Source organism: Necator americanus, chromosome III (genome assembly GCF_031761385.1).
Source record: "Necator americanus strain Aroian chromosome III, whole genome shotgun sequence".
Classification (NCBI taxonomy): domain Eukaryota; kingdom Metazoa; phylum Nematoda; class Chromadorea; order Rhabditida; family Ancylostomatidae; genus Necator; species Necator americanus.
In genome coordinates this window covers 7,152,493-7,171,227 of record NC_087373.1, presented here as the reverse complement: position 1 = coordinate 7,171,227, position 18,735 = coordinate 7,152,493, and the positions used below count along the sequence as shown (strand labels likewise).

General features: G+C 37.6%; 3 protein-coding genes across 3 annotated transcripts; 2 read left to right on the top strand and 1 right to left on the bottom strand.

Moving 5' to 3' along the window:
• Positions 1–333: 333 nt before the first annotated feature.
• RB195_008842 (uncharacterized protein) lies at positions 334–3,160 on the top strand (the record flags this gene model as incomplete). Its single annotated transcript, XM_013436630.2, has 3 exons — positions 334–379; positions 522–589; positions 3,059–3,160. 3 exons carry the CDS (start codon positions 334–336, stop codon positions 3,158–3,160), a joined length of 216 nt encoding a protein of 71 aa, XP_013292084.2.
• Positions 3,161–3,448: 288 nt separating this feature from the next.
• Positions 3,449–6,396, top strand: RB195_008841 (uncharacterized protein; the record flags this gene model as incomplete). Its single annotated transcript, XM_013436629.2, has 10 exons — positions 3,449–3,536; positions 3,594–3,755; positions 4,380–4,499; positions 4,593–4,671; positions 4,732–4,816; positions 4,885–5,020; positions 5,407–5,535; positions 5,619–5,738; positions 6,119–6,194; positions 6,261–6,396. The coding sequence occupies 10 exons, from the start codon at positions 3,449–3,451 to the stop codon at positions 6,394–6,396; spliced, it is 1,131 nt and encodes a 376-aa protein (XP_013292083.2).
• Positions 6,397–8,097: 1,701 nt separating this feature from the next.
• On the bottom strand, positions 8,098–8,482 carry RB195_008840 (uncharacterized protein; the record flags this gene model as incomplete). The annotated part of the gene is made up of 2 exons (XM_064195539.1): positions 8,098–8,330; positions 8,386–8,482. The coding sequence occupies 2 exons, from the start codon at positions 8,480–8,482 to the stop codon at positions 8,098–8,100; spliced, it is 330 nt and encodes a 109-aa protein (XP_064046684.1).
• Between the last annotated feature and the right edge of the window lie 10,253 nt (positions 8,483–18,735).

Sequence of the window (18,735 nt, the reverse complement as noted above, 5' to 3'; positions counted from 1 at the left end):
TTGGTAGGATCGAAAAAATCATCTTACGGTCTCATGGAACTGTAACCAGGGTCTTCGGCACCATATTCTATGTGGTTACCACGTTTTTAGCGGACTTCCCGTTGCACAGCACACAAAGTGCGTGCGTGACTCCCTCATTTGGAACGCGGCCAATTTGATTGTGCAGTGACGTCATCCGCTCCAGGATCGCGTGCGGTCGCGGCGCGGCGGCCACGACCTCCCCCGCGCTTTCATCACGTGGACTTGTTTGCTTCTGGTCGGGTTGCCGCCAATTTCTCCTCAACATACATTGTAGGTGTACATATAGGTGTAAACAAAAGGAAAGAGTTGGTAATGTCCAGCGATACCCATCTGAAGATCTCCGATGAAGATTTGGGAAGTGAGTCCACGCGACGGCTATTTGCTTTTTTTTGACCGGCCACGTTTATTTTTTCTCTGCGTTGGATTCTTCTATCCTACTGAGATGGATATTTCATGCACTTTTCTCCGTGATTACTTTCACGCCAAGAATTCTTTTCTAGGAGTTATGGGAATCAGTCGCTACCTTAACCTTTCGTTCACGGAAAAACAACTTCGTGCAATTGTTGAGGTACGTTCGCGCATTATTTGCTCGCATTAACAATGAGTGTTTTTTCTTCTTTGCGAAACCCGTCCTCATATATCGATACGACGTCGTTCGAGATGCGAGCGCAGTGGACGCCGAGCGTGTAGTTGTTTCGGAGCACGAAATCCTAGCTCCCGAGCAATCAATTTTTCCGTGACAGCTGGCATTCCATTGATCAGCGTGTAACATTTTTGTGATGCTGTTTCGAGAGCGCACATAAACAACTGACGTGGAGCGGAGAAAAAAGAGAATGTGACGATGAGCTATCATCATTCAGGGGTGTCAAAACAGTTTAGATAAAATTGGAAAATTCGTACGTCACCTGGGGATTTGGAACATATGGAAGTTTGTGGAAGTTTGCAGTCAGTATGACAATCAAAATAATTTGACGACGAGAAACTCCGCATACAAACAGAATACAGAATGACACTAGGAGTTTGGGGAAAATATAGTTTGGACGGGGGGACACTCAATCGAGCTGTTATTTCTGTAGGCTCTATCTCCTTTTTTTTCTTCTAGCAATTTTAGCTTATACGTCGTAGATCCTCGAAGACTAATGATTACGTTTTAGAACTCCGACTAACTTAGTTATTTACTTTCAGAAATAAACGGAGGGCTGAGTGCCCCTCCCTCCCGTCAACTATACCTTATCCGAAGTTTGTTAGAAAAAAAAAGAATTTAAAAAACGTGTACCTTTCTCTGTTTGATTTTAAATCTGAATGGTAAGTTTAATTTTCTTTTCCTATTTCCTAGAGTTGCTTCCGAAGTTTTATTAGATCCGGATAACCATCTTTCTGTATGTAGCCCGAAAATCTCGGATGTTAGTTATATTTATATAACATCCAGTCGCAATGCACACTGTATACTTTTTACACAGGCGGTATAAGTACGGTAACAACTCTTTTCCATCTGTTTGAGTATTTGAAAGTATTTTTTGCAAGCTATGAGCTGTAAGAACCACTTTTACTACCAATTCTATTGCAGTAATTGTTCTAATTGATTCTATCCTTTTCAAAAGCTTAATTTTGGCTCCTTGCCATTCAAATACTCTAGTTCCCAAGTTTCGGTGTTCACTCACCAACCATTCATAATTTGGATTCCAAATTCAATGCCTAACTCTTACTCTTTTGAATATTTCTTCCCCTTTTGGTTCCGAAATTTTGACGCTTTCCTAGACTCCTTTTCTGGTTCGGTATTGAAAATTTCCTTAAGATAAAAATTTCAAAATTTCTAATCATCTTCGAAGGTCGGGTTTCATTGGAAATATTATGGTAAATTCTACTGAAATCGATTAAAACCGGAATGAATCGTGTGGAGGATTTTGACAACAATCCTCTACAAACTAGAACAAACTTGTATTACCAGTTTTAATTCTGTGTGTTCGCCGCGGTGCTATTGATTATCTGCGCTTATTCATTCTGTTTCTCCGGCAAACTTTGTAGGATGTATGGACTTGTCGTTGCTAGAGCTTTTCTTTATATTGTTATGTTATCATTCCGCCAATACGATACCTTACATTAATGTGTTTTACGAATAATGCAATGTCGTCAGTATTTCAGTCACAGTAGGTGGTCTATCAACGTGAAATACGATGTGAATTTTCATACTAGCGGATTTTTCATCCTTGTTTTTGATGCTATAACAAGTGTTGTAAAGCTGGTCAGATGCTAATGCCCTTACAGAAGGAAACCATTTAAATATTCTTGCGTTTTATTGCCGTTCAAATGTATTCGCCGATATGCAAAATGAATCAATAAGTGCATTTGTAGTATAAGCACCAATAATGTGCAGCCTTTGATTGCTTCATTCCCTTTTTTAGCTTCTGGTAGAACCACGCTTCTTTTGGATCCAAAAAACATGAAAGATTCATGTGATGTTCTTAGCATGATATAAAATTTTAAAGATATCGCATGACGTATATTTTATCTAAATTGGTTTTCACCTACTTCATCTCCATTTGGCTATGTTTTTCGTTTCGCAATGTGGTTCTTTAACAGTGTATTTCCCAACTTGTTTTTGCTGCACATTCGAAGTACAGTTTCCTCTCCTCTATTCTGTTTACTACATCTTTCATTCAGGACCCCCATTGTTCTTTCGTGAATCATTTATAACGCGATGCCTTTTTGTGTGGTTACACTTAATTGTCTTCGCGGTCTTTCTACACAATTTTGTGGTCTTAGTTAGAACTTTTTTTTTGAAAATTAAGATGTCCTGGGCGGATGTTTGCACATTTTTCTTTAGATTTTGCAATTTCAATGCATCAGACATAGCTTTCAATCATTTGCTCGTGAAGTAATCCATCAAAAATTATGCTTTTTTTAAATCCGGTTTTCTCTTGCGGACAAAGAGCGAGACTGACAATAAGACGACGGTGCAGTGTCTTGAAATAACCATGCTCTCTCTAACTTTTCACTCATTACCGAAGCTTGTTTTTCGTCAATTAATCGTTTTTAGGCGATAGACGCTGGAGCGAATCCCACGGCACTGGTTGAGTGGCTGCGACAAGTCGAAAAATCAAAAAGAGAAACTACCTCAGAGTCTCAGCCAACAGTTTGACGTCAAGTCTTTACGGTTTCTTGTTTCATTGATGAAAGTGAGCTTGTCATGTGGCTTCTCTCTTGCGAATGTATGTAAATGAAATGTAAATATAACGTGATTTTCACAATGTCCGTTACCGGTTTTCAATATTCACAATAAACGACTTTGTCCGTTTTTATTTCCTGTTTTTTTTTACGTACGGAAAATCAGTGTCCATGGATTCTGCTTGATGTGATTCATTCTTGCCAATATTAAATCGGTGTACCTCCGCATAGTTTAAGTAAAACCAAGTAGTTAAGGTAGTTTATGTCCATTCTAACACGATTACGGGAATTCGATGCATACACGAAACCGATGGAAGATTTCAGGGTTAGAACCTTCACCGGTGGAATGGGTACGGTTCTTTAGAATATTTGTGATGAATTTTATTACTTAATTAGCTAGTATTTAGTGTCCCTGATAGCTTCTATCGTGATTGTTCTCTTGGCAATTCAAGAAACAACACACTATCTTGCTGGAGATGTCGTAGAGCAATTATATGTGGATTCCACATCGTCGGACGTTCGTCTTGATGTACATTTTGACATCACTTTTCATAGATTGCCATGTGCATGTAAGTTCTATTTAGTCTTTCCTTTACCCATATATAAATCTTTTTCTTTTCGACATCATATCTCGAAATAATCTCTTTCTTCTTTTAACATATTTCTTACATGGAATATATCAGTAATCGTACTAATCTTAAGTTCCGCTTCGTATTCGACTTTATTTCGCTATAATCGTTTTACTATCTATTTTTTATCTGCTGCCCTCTAAGAATCTTTTGTGATCATGCAGAATTACGTAGTATTTACGGCAGAAAAAGACGGTGAGACTCTGCACTAATTTACTGATCCGCTACAAGAAACTTTTTCACCCTCAGCAGCGCTTATTTCAGGTTCAGTTACATTGTTATTCCAACGACTTTCTGTTCTTTCCAGAGAGTTTTCGAAATTATACCCTATATAATGGATTTTGTTAGTAGAATACTTCATCTCAACAATTTCAGTCAGATATTCGATTTTAAAGCCAAAATCCTATTATGAAATAACCTCATTTTCAAAACATAACTAAGTAATCAAACGTTCCGTCATTTATGTTCTGTTGTACTTGGGAAATAATGTGGTTTCGCAATAGAGCATTGATTTTTACAACCATTGCTGAAATAATCACATTGTTCCCAAGGTTTTTTTTTCAGTTATTACTGTTGATGTTATGGATGTTAGTAGCGAAAACCAGGACAATGTGCAGAATGATATATTCAAGTTGCGTTTGGACAGCAGTGGTGGAAATGTAACAAGCGAAGCACAAAAAATAGGTGAGCGCTCTTTTGCCGAATGGGATACTAGAGAAAATGTTACTGCTGACGTAATTTCCAATTATTTTGTGGACACTTCCGTTTTTCATGTAGAGGTGAACCAAAACACTACCGGTATGGTTGTTACAACGCCAAAATGTGGCAGCTGTTATGGGGCACTTCCTGATGGAAGGTAAGTCTGATTTTTCGTTGACTCTGCTAACGGATTTCGTAACTTTCGCCATTGTTTTAGTTGCTGCAACACATGCGATGAAGTAAAAGAAGCGTATCAATTGCGAGGCTGGCAAGTTAATGCTGATGAAGTAGAGCAGTGTAAGGTCCGAAAAGTAGAAATCGACTAAATGGAACGTTAAATGGAACGTCCTAACATGTGTGTTGTTTTCAGAGTGATCCGTGGGTGAAGAAGTTCATCGAGTTTAAAGGTGAAGGATGTCGAGTGTACGGAAAACTGCAGGTGGCGAAAGTTGCGGGTAACTTCCATCTTGCACCAGGAGATGCGCACAGGGTTATGCGAGCGCACGGTACGATTGCTTTTCCATAGTTTTTTTTTCCATTCCAAATGGAGTACCAATGGGACACCCAAGTATAAACGGGCTTTTTTTGCGACGTTTCGCATGTAGGGTCCGTATGTTCACCAACTGAACAGAACACTAATGTGTTTTCGCGTTCTGGTGGTGATTTTAGTGTGAGGGTAACGGTTTTTGCATAAGTTGTTTGGTTCTTGCTTTGGCGTAAGTCATACTGAGCACCAATTTTCATCTTTTTTCTTCCAGTTCCAGTTTTATGTGGATTTGTGGAGTTGAAGCCGTTTCTGTAACCAAATAAATGCAATTATTTTCGAAATTTTTTGAGAAATTCCCTCTCGTAATACTGAATTTGTGTCTAGGTGTTATTTCCTGTTTTTTAGTTCACGACTTTCATAGTCTTGATCTAATCCGTTTTGATACTGCTCATCGGATAAACCACTTGGCGTTTGGAGATGAGTTTCCGGGGAAACAACATCCGTTGGACGGGAAAAACTTTGACGATGGAAGAGGTTAGTGCAAGCCCATAAAATATATGTGCGTTTCGTATTTATTGTTTGCAATACGTCAGAACACTAACTTAAAGTGTTTTAAGCTGGCATAATGCATAACTACTATGTGAAAGTTGTTCCAACCAGCTATGTACATATGGATGGTCGAGTGGAAAACAGTCATCAATTTTCAGTCACTACTCATCAGAAGGATATTACAAAAGGTAAGAAATCCAAAATTGGAAATGCATCGTTTTTATTCCCTTTGAAAAAGTCGTTTTGCCAAGATGTTCATTTGAAAATGGACGAGAAAACTCTTTTTTAAGCTAGCTGCATTCAAGACATTTTGTTTTCGTTTTTCTTTCGGGATTCTTTCATTTTTGAGTTTTCGAAAGTGATAAAACGACATTGATTTTTTGCGGTTCGAAGAAGTTTCTAGAGCACGGATCAGTTTTACGGTCGTAGCCATTAGTTTGGTACTATACGCTAGTACCTTTACATTGATATCGTAATACAAACTTGTTCTCTCCTGAATTTCACAAGGGATTGTTCGCAGATGGATTTGAGCAGTGTAGTCTATTACTAAGTATTTTTCCTCTTACAGGAATGAGTGGAATACCAGGATTTATTGTTCAGTACGAGTTTAGTCCATTGATGGTACGTTACGAGGAAAGGCGTCAGTGAGTGAATTAAACCGTTTTTTTCCCTTTCTTAGTTAGAATAAGGTTTATTTTGCTGTTTTGCAGACATCTGATTACATTTCTTGTTTCACTCTGTGCTATCATTGGAGGTGTTTTCACGGTCGCTCAGTTAATCGACTCAATGATATATCATTCTTCACGGGTTCTGGAACGTAAACTTAGTTTAAACAAGCTTGGTTGAATTATTTTCCATCATTTAGGTCTATTCTATTTATTTCATTGCCGGTTTTGTTGTATTCGCTGATATTTCCGTGTGTTTGTAGGCGCTGTAGTAATTTATTTTCTTTTCTTCGTTTAATGTTATTTAGTGCCTTTCCAGGTAGGGGCTGTTGTTGCATTAGGGAGTAATAATCAATTGTTGTCTTCCATTTCTATTTGAGAAGAAATACATGTATATGTTATTGAACTGTGATCTAAGATAATAATCAAAGTCATTAAGTGATGTACAGGATAAATTGTTCGTTTCATATAACCGTGTGTGTTGTTGGTTCCTGGTTTGGTTTGTTTATTTTTTGTTTGTTAAGCGTTACGTGCTGTGAAACACTGTGGAGTTCTACGAACCGGAGACTTTCTTCGCTTTGCTTGATTAGAATTGGCAAAATATCTGCAAATCTATTTGTTCCAATCAATAATCCATGGTTTGTTTTTTTCGAGCAGTTTCACACAGATAAATGAAGTGGAGTTGATACACAAAATTTCAACGTGACTGCTTCCGTAAAAGTGTGGAAAGAACTGTTGGAACTTGGAAGAACTTTCTTATTTTCCGAAAACGAGCCCTTTCCCACCGTGTAAGGCTGAGAGTAGTGGTAGGATCCGTTTCACATTCATTCTATTCGGTCTATAATCACAGGTTGTTATGACAGGTATTAATTGACTTTACTTTTTCATGCATAGGCGGCTGTGATGTTGATTGTAAAGCACGTGATTGCACTCTTTTATCGACACACTATTTCAACGGTAATAACACAGAATAGTGTCATTATATGAGGATAAAATCATACTCGATGGGTGTCAAATATGATTACAATCGAGTACGTATGGGTTACCAGATTTATTGTCATTTGTTATCGGCTCAGATCAAATACCCCACGATAGTCACAGCTTTTTTTAATAGGACTGTATTTGCGTTTGCATTCATTAATTTTATCAACAATTAGGACAGTAGGAAACTGTCGTTTTTTTTTTTCGTAGAACTGTAGAATGTAACCATAGTTACAGTAGACATATTTGCGGTAAAATATCTTGTTTAAGCGGTATAGTCGGATTAATGGCATCATCCCACAAATCTGAGGTGGTGCAGATTTTAGGTGGAGTATTCTTATGAGGGATAGTAGATCATGAAGAGGAGGGCGATTCCGTTCATTTATTCCTAATCGCCGTAAAAAAACGGCCCGGAAGATGCGGCGCCGCACAAGACTGGCGCGCTCCAGTCGAACTCCTTGTAGAAAATAGTGCGCCAGAACACCCGAAGCCGTATCTTCCGGGCCGTTTTTCACGCCAATTAGGAAGAAATGGACGGAATCACTCTCCTCCCCATATTCTACTATGCCGTATGCGAATACTCCACCTGATATCCGTACCACCTCAGATTCGTGGAGTGATACCTTTAAAACGACTTGAAGTCGAGTACAGTTTCGTGAGGTGGCGCGCTTCTTTTGGTTGTATTGGCCATTCTGTGTCTGGTGCCAGCTAACGGCAAAGGTGTCAGTTTGTGCTGAATGTGATCTACCAGGTGATCTCTCAGGATGTCGGATCATATATTTTTAACTAACACATGAACTAACTTTTAACTAGATCACTATGTAGGCATTTCTAATGGGTAATCACGTGTGAGTATGATCGTTGGTCCAACATTAGAAGTAGAAGAGTAATATGTCGGGATTTAATAGTTCATTAATAATAGCAATAATGATAATAATAATACTAGTAATAATGGTAATAATAATAATAATAATAATAATAATAATAATAATAATAATAATAATAATAATAATAATAATAATAATAATAATAATAATAATAGGGCGGGTGTGGCGCAGTCGGTTAGAGGCCCGTTGTAGCCACACGCCACGATCAAGGGTTCGACCGCACTAATGCAAACCAAGTCTTTCCACTCTTCCGGGGTCAATAAATTGGTACCAGACTTGTATCATAAAAAAAAAAAACTGACCTGATACATCGGTTGGCCCCCACAAGTCATTGTATAGGCCAGTTACACGCTCCAAAACCCAATCGATTTCGAATTCCAGTAAAACGCATTGGCGCATCCCAAGTGGATTGAGACACCATTGACTTTATCCTTTATCGTGATAGTAATAATAATAATAATAATAATAATAATAATAATAATAATAATAATAATAATAATAATAATAATAATAATAATAATAATAATTTACGACTCTTCTCAATCTTATTGGTCCTTTATTTCTTCCTCGAACTCAATGAGGAGCCAGCAACAATAAGCGGGATGGAAATTTCGAGAACAACATAGAAATATCTGCCGGGAAGGGGTTTTGAAACCTAAGTATGTACACGCTTTGTGCGCAATTATTGGACTAACTGAAACTGCCGGAACAAGAAGAGACTCTTATTTATAACTCGCAATTTAAATTCGATGTTGTACATAGTCATTTAGGCTAAGATGCAGTTGAAATAACTGAGAATCCAGTCAAAGTCGGTCGTTGTCTAAAAATTCTCAGTTTGATCCAAGAGATTCCGTAAAGAAAGCATGAGAGAGACAGAGCGCACCGAGTATGTTCACCCGAACAACCGCGATGCGGATTTGATCGGTGCAAAGCTTCGATTTTTTTTTTGTCGGAAAATATATGAAAATAAATAAATAAATGATAATATATAATAATATATAAATAAATAATAAATATATAAATATAGATATGTGACGTGACATAAGGCCGTAATCTTGGCTCACAACACAAATGTAGAAAATGGAACCACGCAGCATCAGCGTATTCGAAAAGACTGGCTCTTTCCGAGAAAAAAAAATGCAGCTGAAAATATTCCAGCTTCTCTATGAAAGGCAGACGTAGTTAAATCAGTAAAACAGTAATAATTAAAAGTAGGAATAATTGGAACCTTCCCTACACTCAAAGTTAATTTATTTTTCTTATTGCATAGGGAAAGAAAATGGCATAAGCGTTCATCTGCTGATTCCAGCTTTTTCTAAACGATCGACTATTTTCTGTTTACCTCTAACCAGAGGTGAGAAGATAAAGTTATGATTGTGATATATGTTCAGTGCTCAACTCTACTTTCACCCCCTTTCCACCCCCTTTTCACATGGTATTGCTTTCGTTCACATCTTTCATCTTTCTGAGCCTAAGAAGCCTGGTATAAACTTCTAGTTGTTTTTAGATCAAATATTTCTGGACGTATGAGAGAACCACAAATCAAACCGAACTGATCCTTGAAATTCTAACCATTGCGTCATTGATCATTGCTGTCGTCATGTTAAACATGAGTAATTGCTATGATCATATTGCTACTCTATGTTTTTGTTTACTGTTTATTTTCCTTTGTTTACTTCAGAAACTCATCAACAAGTCCAGTTTTGAACGCTTCAGAAGTAGCTCTTTCCGAATAATTCTATTTCATATCAACATGCAGTCGGATCAAATCTAAAGCCTGCTAAAATTGCGTAAGCGGTTGCTGTCGAGAGTGGAACGGTGGGACCCATATTGCGTGTGCAGTCCGATTGCGGTTAGCGAAGGTCCCACACTGAGGCGAGTGGTGCGAATACGAATTGATAATAATTATTGTGCAATTCAGGTGCACATACACTCAAAAATGTGTTTCATAGCACTCCATTCCTTTAATTAAAATTTTAGAAAAAGAAACTAAGTAAGAAAATAAATAAACTAAGATTTATTATTTAGCTTTTGATTTAGTGTTGATTAATCTATCATTTATCCACTGTAATTTATTGAATTTTAAAAATTTGCACAAATCCGAGCGAAACAAGCGCTACAAGTCACCTGCAAACCAGACATAGAAGCTGTTATTTGGCATATCGATTTACGTATGATCTACATCTATATTAATTTAATTTATTATTTATTTTATGGATTCATTTGAACAATTAACAACACGTTTTGCATTTGAGAAAAACTCTAGAAAGAAACTAACCGTTTCTTTAATGAGAAATGGCATATGGAAATCCCTCGCTTTTCACATTTTTTTCAATTTCCTTCTTCCCGCATTTCCTTGTCCGGAATTACTCTTTCGATTTCGTACTTTAGTGAAAAGCATTTCATTACGGAAAGTGCTATGTTTAGAACCAAAATGATCGTTCTTTAAACCATGCACTATGGACTCTTTTAGAATGTGATAGCCTCAGGGCATTAGTTGGTTTAGTGCATTGTGCGTAGGAGGATGAAGCATAGCATAATTTCCTTGTCGTCCTTAATCAAATAATTTTTCCCCGAAGAGTGAGCAACGCTATTTTTGGGACTAAAGTGCACACAGTCTGGAGAATTTCCCAGAACATAAAGTACAAAATTTGTGCTTAATGTGGTTACTTTTTATCTATTTAATTGTTTATTTATTTATTTATTTATTCAGATACACCAATAGCGCACCAAGAGAAAAAAGAAAACACTCGTCTGAGACGAAACAGTTCAAAAGGAAAAAAAAATCGGCAACCTTTTTGCCAATGGAACCCCACGGAGTCTTTATTTCATGGCGGATAACACGTAATTCCCCTACTCCAGAAAGTGTTCCAGAAAGGAAGAATTACCTGTTTACACAGACACAAAAAACGCAAAAAAAACACAAAACAAAGAAGTCAAAAACACAAAAAAACGTTTGTATCCGATCCCTCGAAGATTCTCTGACTATTTATTTCAGTTATTTAAAGAAATGCTACTTCATAAAGTAATTAGAACTGAATCACCGTTCCATTCGGATGCTCTCGTTAAAAAAAAGCCATCAATAGAATGGCATCAGTGCGGAAGAGGCAACTATTTATGTCTTCACTGCAGAGCACTGCTTAGATCGAGAACTGTCATTAGCTTCTAGAGGTGGCGTATTAAAGGATTTCTTGCTGAGATCGTACTCCAGGAGAAAAAAAAACCATTAAAAAAAGGTGTAAAAATGTTTACTTTGGCGTTAAAATGGGTCTTGTGTTCCAAAATGGCTATTGAGTTGCATTTCACTAGAAATTTATGGAAATTTCAATAATTCGTGCTGATTTGTTCCTTGATCTACTTATTATACTGTCATCTCAGCGAACGAAAACCATGTAGCCAATAACTGTTTCGTTATGCGGACGATATCATTTTGCTTGGAAAATCAAAGGAAAAGTTTCAAACTAATATCGATTGAACACTCACGTGGGCGTAGATTGAAAATAGGAAAAAAATCAATTTAGAGCAAAAAAAAAAACTCGTAAAGGCCATGAATATGATGATAATTTATTTCACCTGGGTCCTTGTCCCAATGACGTCACTCGTACCATCAGATCCTCCCCTTGGTCAATCTTGAGTTGGAATCGAGGTGGGACCGCCGCAATGAACGGTCGTAACAGCGGTTCTCACTCGATCCTAACTGCTGCGCTCCACCGCACCGCTTCGAGCGCAACCGCTTACGCGACTACACTGTGCTTCATGTCGTTTTGACTCTACTATAGCTGTGTATGCTCCAAAGACTACAAAGTTGCAAAGTGTTGTCAATTTTATTTACGAGACTAGTTGCCCGCTATACGGACTACGACTCCATTTTAATAAATGGGAGCAGACGGTGACATCTGTTCGAGACCATCAACGGTCAATCAATCACAATGAACGAACAAGAGCCATTGGATTCATTTTCGAGTTCTGTTTATCTGAGCTGTATGCTAAAGAAAAGACTTCAGCTACGAGAGAGATATTCAACAAAGATGCTCCGATGCCAGTTTGGCATTAAACTCCTTGACCAAGTACGTGCGCGCGTCGACCCCCATTGCCAACGAAGTCAAGCTGCGAGTCTACCTATCCGCAATTCGCCCTAACATGATGTAGGAATCGAAGGGGTGGGCGGCGCCGTTTGCGATGATGGAGAAAGTCGACGGCATGAACAAGAAGCTGCTTAGACTGATGCTTCGCTATGTTTGGCCATGGGGTCAGGGTATCTATAACGAATAACTTTATGAATAAGTGAATGTAGTGTACCGGCGAATAACACGTGGAGGATATCAACATCTTGCCCGGGCTTCTGAAGTGGTCACGTCAGAAAATCGTCCTCGCTTCTCTTGTCACATCAGAAAGAGACCGCCATATCACCCTGTCCAAATTGCTTTGAGGGTGCTCCCAAACCGAAACTGGGATAGGCGATCTGCACGTAAAAGAAAGTTCTGGACGGAAAAGGTGAAAGAAGATCTGAGGACATTAGACGTTGGCAGAAAGTTCAAATGAGACGTAACGTATCACAGAATGTGGAACAGTGAGCAATGGGAAGATTCTCTACGAGCTTTAGCCGAAGATCGACGAAGATATGTTTAGGAATGACGAGATGAGCAGGACCAAATATGCTAAGGAATAACGCATCCTTGCGAAGATACGGATAATCGCTTTAGCCCATAATATCTCCCCGCCGTTTAAGTCAGCTGAATAAGTGGAAATGAACAAACAAACAAACAAACAAACAATTAGAAGAAAAATGAGGAAAAGACGAAATGCAGAGATTAGCTCTGTGTAGGATTAATATAGGTTTCTTCTTTTATCAGGAAGTATATGAATAAGATGAAAACAGCAACTCTTTGATTGGTTATATATTTTTTTCTTACTAAACTAGTGTGAAGCCAAACCATGGATGCACCTTAGGTGAGTCTTCTGCACCAAAAGGCCTTGGAATGTGGCATGGGTGGTGGCTGCTTCCGAGATAAGGGATCGATATCTTGGGGAGGTGATTTCACAAAGATCAAGAGTCCGTTGAAAAGTGATAAGGAAAGAAAATGGTTGGGTAAGTGGATACCGTCAAAAACATCAATCATGATTGTATAAACAGGATTCCAGAAATGGTTGAAGAGATGCAATTGTTGAAAAAAAAAACAAGGACGGTATGAAGACGAGAATCGCCATCATCCCTTCGATCTTCGCTGTGATCGAACAGCGAGCGGAGATCACTGTCATGGATTGTTACGAAAATTCTATGAATGATTCGACTGCGTGCCGCGTAGTGCAAGATAGTGGTTGGTAAATAAAAGTTGAATGTGAAATATGTCGAATTTCATTTTTTTTTTCGAGATTTCTTATTGATTTTTGGACTCTTCCAAGCAGAACCATACCGACGGTATTATGATCCTGTACCCAATCGAAAGAAATTTCTTGTCAGTTTAGGCAGTTCAAAGGTCCCGTGTTGCTGGAACCTCAGCATACTTATCTTTATACATTTTTTGTTACTGTGAAGTTTTTTTTTTCTGTGTGAAATCTTGTTAGCTGCGCTACATTTCGGCTCTTTCGTATTGATTGAACTTGATCAGACCATATTTTAACATTCCTTCTCACTCGGTTCTCCCGTTCTCCCCTCCGGCCTAAAATATCATTATTACGGTGATCACATGTCATACTCAACTTACTCCGGCATATTCGCCTACATCGCCTGAGGGGTGGGGGGCAATTCTCACGCACGAAAGTGGTGAACGAAAACGGCTATTCGTATGAGTAATAGAATTTGCGAACCATAGAGCTTCTTTATACGACTATTTCTGCTGCATTTTATTCCTACGCCATCCTTTATGATGAAAATTCATCTATTTATTTATGCACTTACACCAACGGTTGACTGAAAAAAAAAAAGAAAATCTCCTTGTATGACCTTCAACTACAAAAAAAAAACCGCATTTTGTTCGAGTCCAAACGGAAAAAAAAAGAACAAAAAAATTACTTTAAAAATAATTAAATTAAATTTTTGCCAATGAAAACTGGCGCATGCCTTCTCGTGGCGAATAGACATGTCTCCATCTTCTTCTTGAAACACCTTCTTATGAGATCTGTTCATCTAATCCAGAACGTTAGGCAGTAGGTAATTGCTTGGACGACTAACATAGCCCGAGGCAAGAAGACCAGACTGGGGATCCTAGTTGGGAAACGAAAATATTAATAATATGGAATATTTTTTATTTTCCAAATTTCCTGAAGAAATTTCCCACAATCATCTGTGTGATGCATGCAGAAAAGGTGATTGAAGTAATCCAGACTTATACGCTAAGAAAAAAAACCTACTATTATGTTAGTATTGTTGGCATATTTATTTATTATTATTTTATTTTTTTTATTTATTTTTTTTATTTATTATTATTTATTTATTTATTTTATTTTATTTGTTTTTATTGATTTTCATTTATATATTTATTTATGATTATTTGATTATTAGCGATAAAAACAATTGAAAACATGGAAAAAATCTGATTGAAGTAATCCAGAGGAAGACAATCCTTCATATATTTTTTAAAAAGAATCTCACTAGATCGTTACTTGAAAAAAATGTCCCGTGGTCAAAAACTAAGATATCGATTAGATCTACGGAGAGCTGAGCCGCTAAGATGTGGGACTCTTTTTAGGTTCGCCTATCAATGCGACACCGACAAATTTGACTTTCACATTAGTGCTGAATGTTAATTCACCTAATATAGATAATAAAACAAATAAATAAGTAAATAAGTAAAAAAATAATAGAGAAAGACCGACTTTATATGCGTGGTTATTTAAAGTTTTCTTCTAACTCTCGATCCTTCAGTGGAGAAATGGGTGTTTTCCACAAGCGCAAGCTCAGGCTCACGTCACCTCCCTTTAAAGGGAGTGTATCACGAAACTGAAACACCAAAAAAAAAAAGCTCTTCCGAGGACGATTAAGGGGAATCGAGCGAGGCGGCGGTCATATTCGTGATCTACGCTGTGAACTCTTTCCATTTGACCGCAGAAGCCTCAACATCGCCAGTTTCGTGATACACTGCCTTTAACAAAGATCCTCTTTAAATTCATAGTTGATGAGCTTGACGTCAGGAAATCTCCTGGTTTAGAAATTCATGAAATGTCTTCATGAAATGAAAAGAAAACGTCTTCTTCTTAGCTTGACCTTATTTTTCAGTCTTGTCATTCAAGTAACGCGTGAGTTGCAACCACTGGATCTCTCTCCCTCGGTTTCCTCCTCCTTCTCACTTCCCCCAAAGCTTATTACACGCAATTCGAAAGTAATGAAAGGTCAAGGCGTCCATGAAAGTATACTTTCTTTTCAGCCATAATCCATAAGTTTTCCTTCGGAAATCAATGTTTATATGGAATTTTCAGTTTCTGATTTCATTCACTCGATCATCTGATTTGATGCCGATTTATGATATATCTGTCCTAAAGGCAGCATACCCAGAAATTCGCGACGTTAGGAGCTCTTCGGGAAAATATAGGATTAGGAGTGTGGATTATGACCGCGAGCGTTTCGACACCCAATCCCCTCTTATCGTTTCGAAAAATAGCGTGTGAAACTTCCTTTCTGTGGCAATTTTCCTACAAAGCACCTTGCAACGCCTCACCATCTTAAATGCGCTGCGTCTGCGAGCAAGTAACCTATCATTTATGAGGTTTCTCTAACAGCATCTTTAAGTAGAACTAATGGAGAGGCTGGTGAGAGGACTGGCGTGCGAACAAAGGGGATGTTATGAGGTGTCTCGTAGGGGAATTCGTACAGGAAGGGCGTTTCTCACGCGGTTTCTAGGGACGATTACGATGAATTGAGCGTGAGGACGCTTCTACTCGTAATCTGCACCCCTATCAGTATCTTTCTATGGCGAAACCACCGTCGTCCAATACTTAGTGCGATGCGTTTCGAAGCTCGTAGCGTTCTGGAGTCTGTGGAAGTGAGCTCTAATGAAATGTTTAAAACCCTCAAGGGTTTATTACTCTTTTTTGAAAACTATGATTATCTGATGGTTAGAACAGCCATAGAGCTGTATTTTCCTTACGTGTGAGATCCCTAATAAGGTCTTATCCTGCCCAATTAATCCATAAATCCTTGGTAAGTTTAAGCGTTGAAAAAGTCGGTTGATCTTGGCTATGACGCGGTTTTGTTTCCAGTAGAGGTTTTTCCCCCCTATATTTTCAGTGAATTAGAGAAATTTTTTCTATTTACGTACTCACGTCCACAAGAAATGCATCAAAAGTCTGAGGGAAATTCTTCTGCGAAAATTTAGACTATGAAATTACGACTTGAGAGATTTCCCCCATTCGGATTTTTCGGCACTGCCTTTGTAGTGACAGCTCCAGCAGCTCCCAAATTTGCTTAATCCATGTTTTTCGCTGGTCGTCGCAAGCGGAATGGCGTCACCGTTGATTCGTATTGCGACCCGACCATCACGTGGCATCTTCCAGAACGTAATGCATGATGGATAAACGAAGATTCGCAGCTCCTTCTCTCGCCTGACTGAGCTTCTATCTATTTTGTTTGTTTTTTTCGTGACTACAGTATGTACATCGCACCGTTATGTGTCTGAATAAAAACCAAATCATCTAGTTTTAATTCCAAGAATTTTCCCAGTTATAAAAAAATGTACTGTAATCTGCATTTTCTTTTTTGAAAACTATGATTATATGTTCTCCTTAAACACCCTAATTGGTATCTTCGAAGAAATTAGAATTTAAAGAAAGAGAAATTTTCTAATTGGAATCTCACTCGGACACGCGAGCTTTGAAATCTTCTGCTCCATAAAAAATTCGATTAGACCACATAAAATGTGGATTACATCTCGGAAATCGAAAAGTTCAAAGAAAACCGCTCACTGAAGTTTTTCTCAACACTTCAAAGAAAAAATATGTTAGTAAATAAGCAAATATGGACAAGAAAAAAAACTCTTTTTTCTTACTATTTTTTCACCTAATTTTATTAATACGTAAACTCCGTAGATTACGAAAGTAGAAATTTATTTATTTATTCATTTATTTATTGAAAACATCTACAGATGTGTCATAAACCAAAACAAGATGGCATTGACTTTTATTTGGAATTTGAGAGAGATCAGAGAGTTATGATAGGAACACCTATTATTTACTGAGGCTAAGCGTGTACTGTAAGTAAGACAATAAAGTGTTTTTGTTTTTTTTTTCGGCTTAACAATTTGTATCTGATATTTGGACCTTTGCTGGTGCCAGACAGCGGAGAGCGGAGATGAGCGAGGGTCCCATCGGGCCGCATCAAGCACAATTTCACTGAGTGAAGTACTGTAGAATTGTCAACCACTATTCTTCACTTTCTATTCTTATTTTCAAAACACGGACCTTGCAACACTGAGCGCGTTGATCCTTGCTGCCTATTTTCCTGCATATTTAATGGAGAAAAAAGTGCAATTTCGTGACAAGTATCAAATGTTCCCTTCAGGCAGTCATATTTCAATAACGTGTCAACAAAATCACTTCGATAATCTATTTTCTCTTTCAAATTTATGAGAAAATCACCTTTTCATGAATATTGCTATTCATTTCACAATGTTGTACTAGTATTCGTTTTGTTGAAGGAGAAATATGTACAGCTATATAAAAGCTTGATAGATATCCTTTAGAACTTGGAAAAAAGAAAACTCTGAAGTCGGAAAAAACTCTGAAGACTTGAATATTCGTAATTTTCAGAGACATTAGCCAGAATAAAGATAAATAACAATCTTAGTCAGTCTTCATTGCATTAATGCATTTCGGAAAATATCGTAAATTAAATCTTTAAATTCCCACACAATATAAAGGTTGGAGCGTTCTGCTTAAAAAGTAGTGCACAATCATTCGTAATTTTGTTCCACCGAAAATAACGAAAAAAAATCTGATTAAATTTACAGCGTCACACTATTTTCCAATCGTTTTCCCTCGCATTTTTCTCCTTAAAATTTGTTCTTTTTTTCGCGTGTCAGCATTGCTTGTGCTAAAAATACTTTCCTCAGACTTTAGTTACTGAGTTAATAAGTTTAGTTATTCGAAATGTAAATAAAAAAAACCAAATAATAGAGCATAACAAAAATAAATTATATTTCTTTTATAAGTGCAGCAGGGAAAATTGTGGTTCACGGTCCACCTTTAATTTTGCCTCATTTTTCACCATATTTCGCTGTAAACTAAATAAATAAGTAAATAAACAAATAGATGAATAACTGCGTTGTGTAGATTTTATAGGAAGTCAGGTGAATTTCTTTGGTACCTAGGTTACCATAAAATTAAACTGATCTACTTACTAATCGGGATAATCTTTAGTTTTGCGCGCATATTTCAGCAATCAAGCAGGTGTTAAATCGCTTTCAAATCATTTCTATACTCAGAACCGTTTAAACGAACACCCGCCGTCACGTCTTGCAAAATAATTCTTGTTCCTTTCTTTTCGCTTGTATTAACCTTTTCATGAGTTACTTAGGAAATGCTACATTATTACGGAGCTATTAGGTTGACGGAAAAGTCATGTCTTGTTTTTTTTTCTAGGATTTCCGAAATTCATTGTTTCATGTAAAGGACAAAGTTCAATCCGAGTACAATAAATAAATCTACAGGATCCAGATTAT